This window comes from Propithecus coquereli, unplaced genomic scaffold, assembly GCF_000956105.1.
Source record: "Propithecus coquereli isolate 6110/MARCELLA unplaced genomic scaffold, Pcoq_1.0 Scaffold47, whole genome shotgun sequence".
Lineage (NCBI taxonomy): Eukaryota > Metazoa > Chordata > Mammalia > Primates > Indriidae > Propithecus > Propithecus coquereli.
The window spans coordinates 490,617-497,565 of NW_012150507.1; the positions used below are offsets into that span (position 1 = coordinate 490,617).

Sequence of the window (6,949 nt, forward strand, 5' to 3'; positions counted from 1 at the left end):
AAAAAGAAAAAAAAGGGAATAAACCTACAATAGCTACCCACCAAAAAAAAAAAAAAAGTGAAAAGAAAATTTCAAGTAGTGGAGTTAAATGTGACATTAAAATCTCTATGGCAGGAGGGAACTCAGCTTGTTCTAGTGGCTGAAAATTTACCTCAGTGGCTGAAACGGTGCTGGATTGAGCAGCCCGTGATAAAGTTGCATAGACAGGCCGAAATTACGCAGGGTCTTGTAGCTCACATTCTTGCAGCTCACATCTGTCAAATGTATTCTAAGAATAATAGAAAGCCACTAATTGATTTTAAACAGAGTAATAATATTATTAGATTTGCTCTTTCAGATCACTCTTGCCACTCTATGATGAATGGAATGGAGGACACTTTAAACTTTCTGTCCTATTTTTTTTATTTTTTTATTTTGATTTCAGGATATTATGAGGATACAAACATTTTGGTTACATGTTATGACTATGAATTTCTTAACAGCAACATCAACCTTGGGAAACCTACATTACTCTTGTCATTGTAACAAGTATCTCAACTGCTAGCAGTATTAATTGGTAAACCAATATGCACAGAACCTCTAAAATGTTCATAGCCAGTAATTCCATCATCTGAATTTTTCCTATAACATAATGAAGACTAATGCACAAAGATGTTTGTTGTAGAAGTATTATAATACTGAAGTACTGAAAACAAACCTAAAAGTCCAAAATTTATAAATATTCCTAACTGTCTTGTGTAGAATCAGCCTTATTTTTTAAGAGATACAGCTAATGCCTTGAAAATAAAATCAGGTATATAATATTGTCAAGTTGTAAATCTAGGGCATACATAATTTTGCTTCTTTGCTTTAACTGAGTGGTTAATTGTCAGGTAAAATAGAATACTATGAGGAAGTTAACTAATAAACTTGAAAGGGTCATGAAATCAATTTTGTCAAAGTTGGGTGAAATGTATCAAATGAATGTTCAACTTAAAAATAATCAACTTTTCTCTATATATATGTTTACATATACGTAATTGTATATAGATATCCCTTAAATAGTTTCAGTAACATATGCAACAGACACAGATACACACACACACACACACACACACACACACACACACACACACAAATAGAATTAATAAGCCATGAAGTTTATTTTGCAAAAACAGAAAATTACAGGGTGCACCAGGGATTCCCTGATTTTTTTTCTGGAAAATCAGTGGTAAGTTTTACATCAAGATGCCTTCACAAAAAAAATTATTTTTAGAAGAAAAGTACTTGTCTAAGTAAAAAGTTTTTTCCTAGCACCTATTGATGTTTCTCTTCATTACCACTACCTCTGCTCCTAAAATAGTGTCAAACTAGCTCATAGTTTGCTGCTTCTTTATACAAAATGATAAAATGAAAATTCATCACAGACCCTGAAAATTCCCAGTACTCTTCATATAGTGCTAACGATCTACCACAATTTGTACTGTATTTACAAAAGACTCTATTTTAAAGTCTGCATCTTAAGCCCAATTTTTGTCTTCAAGAAATTAATTATTTGCTAAACACAAGAATTATCCTCAGAATGGCAAGAAGCTCCCCTGAAAATCACATCAAATGTATTTTGCTGGTCTCATGCTCACACTAGGACACAGGTTCATTGAGTGAAATATCACAGAATTATAAATACTATTTACATAGCTTTTTGGTGACGATGCCAGTTTGTAAGTTTTGATAAAGCAGATATAGTTGAATTCAATTTTGTTAAATGAGCCTATGATAAAAATAAGTAATATATCTTTCCAATTATTTAACAGGCAAATTCATAAATACAAGTCCACATAATTAAATATGATTGATACAGTGCATTTGTCCACTGATTCTCCTTTTACATCAAGACCCCCAAAAGTAGTTTTAAAGAAAGTTTCTCAGAAAAGAAAGGAACATGTTTTGTAATCTTGAAATAGTATATCACCATAATATCTACTAAATTCAATTAAATAGTGAAACATCTGCTGAAATTTAAAGTTATAAAATTTATAACTTGCATGTATATGAAAAAAGTATCTGAATAATTTCACACTTCCAAATCTTTCAAATAATTTCACTTTAATTGGGCCTAACAGTTGCTAGACCCCCTAAGAGAAACTTAATTGAATTTATAAGATAGGAGACGGTTCACCTAACATAGCAGAAAATAAATAAGTTTTTATGGTTAATTTTGGCTATGTTGTTATGGAAAGCAAATAAAGAAGCATTGCTGGGAGAATACAGAGTGCATTCTGCACAAAGATAACGTAACAGTAGGCTAATTAGCCCTTAAACCCCAGAAGGTTGAATTGTTTTCTTGTGAGAAGCTCCTGGAGACAAATGTTCTCTTTATGACAAACTGTATAATATGGATGAAGCCTCCCTTCCCTAATGAACACATCAGTGATCTCTGACATCAGCACAGTTGTGGATGCAATCCGAGGCAGACATGGAAGGTCAGAAGTGGCAATATCTTCAGGAAATGATTCCTGTCTCTAGAGTTCTTGGGTACTTATGATACAATAAGCTTTTCACACACTCCCACTAATGATGAAAAGAAGCGGAAGAAATAAGAAGTCAAGATACAAAATCCCCTCCCTTTTCAGGAACAAGACATTGGCTGGTAATACATACATATGGAATAGGAGCGTTATTTTTAAAGGAGCCCTCGTGTAAGCATGATCCAACAATATAATGTCAGAATCCCTAAAATGGCAAACAGCCTGGTGATAAATTCTTCCAAGATAAATTACTTGCATAATAAAAATAATCCACAAAAGTATTCCAAATATTCTTTCAATCCAAATTTGAATGATTATAACTACTAATTAGCTATAGAAGTGCAATGCTTAGCCAGTGGCATTTGGTATTAAGTGAATGGAAAGTAAAATTTTATCTAGTTAATATACAATCACTATTCAGTTCAAAAACTCATATTTAACTTCCAAATTAAATGTATGCATATGTTGCTAACATGAAATTCTATAAGACTGAGACCATGCCCTCACTACACAAACATCAGTGTAAATTCTTTTTATAGTAAATATTCATATTTTCCCTAGTTTGGGTGCTTATATACCATGGCATAAACAAAAAATGAGTCTTTTTTTTTTACTAAATTCTCTAGCTTCCACCCTGTCATTTCTAATAGTATCCATAATATTGAACTCTTCTTTATTCCCTGAAGATTTCTAACACTATCCTCTCTTGAGAAAGAAGGGAAATACAGTGCCTCTGCCCTACTTACACTGGATGTAGGAGAAAACTACCTGCCAGACATAGCAGTAGCACTCTCAGGCTCTGGAGGGTGAGAGAGATGCTAGCTAGCTCTCTGGAAGTCTCAGTGGGAGGACAGTGCTGCCCCTTAAGGGAAGTGGAAAGGAACCAACCTTAGAAATCATCCTGAGAAGGGAAACTAGAACAATAACCAAAGTCACAACATGCTCTGGAGTAAGAGCCGACAGAGTCAACTTCTATGGTCATAAAAAGCATATGAAAGTGTCAAGGAAAAAAATCTTGGGATCTTCATTTCCAATATCTCCCCTTCTTCATGGAAATTATTCTTAAGTGTCACTTGTTCAGTTGCTAAATAACAAATGAACTTAAGTTTGGCATTTTAGGAATTACAGCAAAGCACTTCCCTTAAAGTATCCTTCAGGAAAGGGCCTGAGATGAACAGATCATGACCACAGACATTTCTAGAATCTGTTGAAGATTACTCACACACTTGCTTTTCTTGTAGAATTGCCAGAATTTTGTCCATATTTTTGCTTTTTTCATTATGTTATCTTGATACGCTATAGCTTTTGGAAAATCTTACATTGGTTTTGAGATCATTCAAAAACATTAATGAAATAATAATAAGATGTCAATATTTCTGACTGCAAGTAAGTATATGATTACTTCTATAGTTTGTTGTTTTAGAAAATCAGTGTATATCACAATTATGAGTTTTAAAATCTATTAAAATCTATTTTTAAGATACCTTACTGTTAAAAAATCTAAATAGCAATTGTTTATGTCTGCTATTTTCTTTTGTCCATTTATACAAGTGAAAATCAAATATTCCAAACTACTCCACACTAAAGTCTATTTAAAGTATTAGCTCACTTTTTAATCATTTCCCATTTCTTTGAAATGCATAATCGTCTAATTTCAATTTCTTCCTTTGTTAAGTAACAATGTTTGTTTTTAAAGAGATATTTTGTCTCAGAAGACTTCCTTGGGAAAATATGGAGAATCTTTTAATTTCATGAATTTCATTCATTCAAAAGGTTTTGGCACACTATTCTAATTCCTGAAAGGTGGCCCTGTGTTTTTATCTAGTGAGTCAGAAAAAGGTTATTTATTTTATATATGCTACCATTTTGAAAAGTATAGTCCTTTTCACATTGTTGAAGAAATAAAAATATTATATGTAATCATTTAGTTGAGTGTGAATTTAAATAAACAAAGTTAAGCATTTTTTAATACTTAATCTCATATATATATGGATATACCACGTTTATTTTTGTTATTAAGACTGAAGGCTGTTTATACATAATTTTTCATTTGAAATTGTAATATGAGTTGTAACATATTTCCACTGGTGATTGAGGAAGAGATAGTATTTTACACTTAATTCTGACCTTTAAAATTCTAAAGAACACTACAATCTTATGTATCTTAGAACAGGTCATTTATAAATTTGCTTCCCTGAGTATCTTCCTAGTGGAGGAAACATGTTTGATTATTTAGGAAGTCCTTATAATATGAACATTCTCTCAATCAAATTCTCAAAGCTCTAATGAACTATAAATGTCATTGGGTTTTTTAAGTTCTCCTTCCGACTTTGTTATGTGTTTTTGCAAATAATTACCTTAAAATTATACACTTTCTAAAATCCATTCACTCTATGTATAAATAACAGAGGCAACTGATTTCTGAGACAATAAATATCTCAGAGAAGGGGAAGACAGTCACTCCAAGCCTTTGTGTGGCGGGAGTACGGGTTTTCCACAGTTAATATCATTCAGAACTGTGGACAGCTCCCGTCAAGGCTTGGAGTTGGCAATTTCCCCTAGTTTCTAAACACAACTCAAAGTAATGCTGCTTTTTATTGCTATATTTGTTTGCTGTTTAGTAGAAGCCTATTCGGGCTGCTTAGTATGTGCACACACTCCTCTAGTTGATTCTTTTTTTTCCTTTTCCAACTAGTTCAGTTAAAAAAAATAAATAAATATCTCCCTGAGTTACTGGTTTTGGATTTTTAAATGGAAAGTCCTGCCTTGTTCAGAACTAATGTAACTCTGTGCGCACGCTAATAAGAGGATCTACTTCACGACCTTCATTCGACAATCGCTAAACACGCTTATAACCGAATGAATCATACTTGGGAGACAAATAAGATCAGAAAACGTCTTAATTGTAATTCTCCAAAGCAGAGTTCTCCTGCTGACAGCTCTCCTGCCCTTCTTTCCGAGCTGGGGAACGGGAAAGAGATTGTTTAAAACAGACCTGTAGTCAAGGTCAAGAAAGGGTGTTGCTCTATTTCAGGAAGGGGGCTCTGGAAACGCCCCTGTCTCTGTTTCAGGAACTAGAGGCTTCCTGTCAGGCTCCTGCCCAGCGTGGCAGCGCCAGGCTCCACCGAAACCTCAAGTTAGCGAATGTCCAAGCGCAAATTACCCTTCCTCAGCCTGCCTGCCACTATCTGGGAGAAATACAGTGAGGACACCCAGTGCCTATAAGCAGAAGAAAAACAGATTAACTCTCCCCAGGGGTAAGGTGGTCTGGAATAGCTAAGACTTGTGAGTCCCTGTCTCCGGTAACACCACCTTCTCCTGAACCCCAGAAGCCCCTTTTTTCCCCTTTGGGAGGGATCCGCGTCTTGAGGGAGCAGCGCGAGGAAGGATGTCTGCCCGCTTCCTTACAACCTCATCTCTGAAGTAAAAGTTTCCTGGTACAACTTAGCATCCTCCCATCCAGGGTCATCGTGGTCTCCATCCTTCCCCGGTCTGTCCCCAAAGTTCAGAAGGCAAAGGAGAACCCGCCCTGGGTCCCGGGCAACGGCAACTTATCACTCAAGCCCCTCCTCGGGGAGCCGGCTGGAGAAGAGCGGAGCCCGGCCAGCCCGAGCAGAGGCTGCCGGCAGCGCCACCCCCGCCCGCCCGCCGAGTCCCCGGGCGCCCCACTCCCAAGACCAAGGAAGCGAGTTTGAGGGCGCGCCAGAAAGGAGGGTGGGGCGGCGACAGGGAGAGCTCACCTGAAATCGCTGTACGGGTGAATAATCCAGAAGCCTGCAGTTTTAACCCTTTCCTGCTCCTTCTCCACCGCCTTCTGGCTCCCAAACATACGGAGGGAGAATTTGTTGACCCCGGGCTGCAGCATGGAGGTGAACTGCCTTTGCATGAAGCCGTACGGCCGCCGGGACCCCTCGGCGTCCTCGAAGCCCCCCGCCGGCTCCTCGCCGCCGCCGCCGCCGCCGTCCACCTTGAAGCACACGGAGTTGCCGTGCTCCTTCGCGCCGGCCCCGCCGCCCCCCGGCGGGGTACCCAGGCGCGTATCGGCCCCGGCCGGCCCCGCGCCCGTCGCGGACGCCTTGGCTGGGAAGACGCTGTTGCCATCGTCCCGGCTGTTGGACGAAGAGTTGGGCTTGCCGCCTCCTTCCATGCCCGGAGGACGCGGCCGGCGACGGCGCGGGCTCCAGACTCGCCGGCCGCCCGGCGCCGGAGACACTAAGTCAAGCGCGCAGGGGCCCGAGCCGGCTGCCGGCTAACCCGGCTGTCCGTCGAGGCGGCGGCGGCGGCGGTGCCCGCTTCTTCCCGCCCGCGCCGCTGCTCGCTGCGCGCCTCGCTCCCGCCGCCGCCGCTGCCCTCAGTGGCTGCGCTCCCGGCTCCGGCGCGGCTGGTGCTGAGGCTGAGGCTGCCCCAGCGAGGCGAGGCGAGGCTCCGCTCAGCCCTCGCGC

At 39.7% G+C, this 6,949-nt stretch overlaps 1 protein-coding gene across 1 annotated transcript in view; it reads right to left on the reverse strand.

The window, feature by feature from the left end:
• Positions 1-6,706, reverse strand: part of LOC105819089 (potassium/sodium hyperpolarization-activated cyclic nucleotide-gated channel 1) — a gene marked incomplete at its 3' end in the record, with an annotated part of 434,216 nt that extends 427,510 nt beyond the window's left edge. Inside the window, exon 1 of the mRNA XM_012655258.1 lies at positions 6,248-6,706. Coding sequence (XP_012510712.1) covers positions 6,248-6,654 — 407 coding nt within the window. The remainder of the gene's footprint in view (positions 1-6,247) is intronic.
• Between the last annotated feature and the right edge of the window lie 243 nt (positions 6,707-6,949).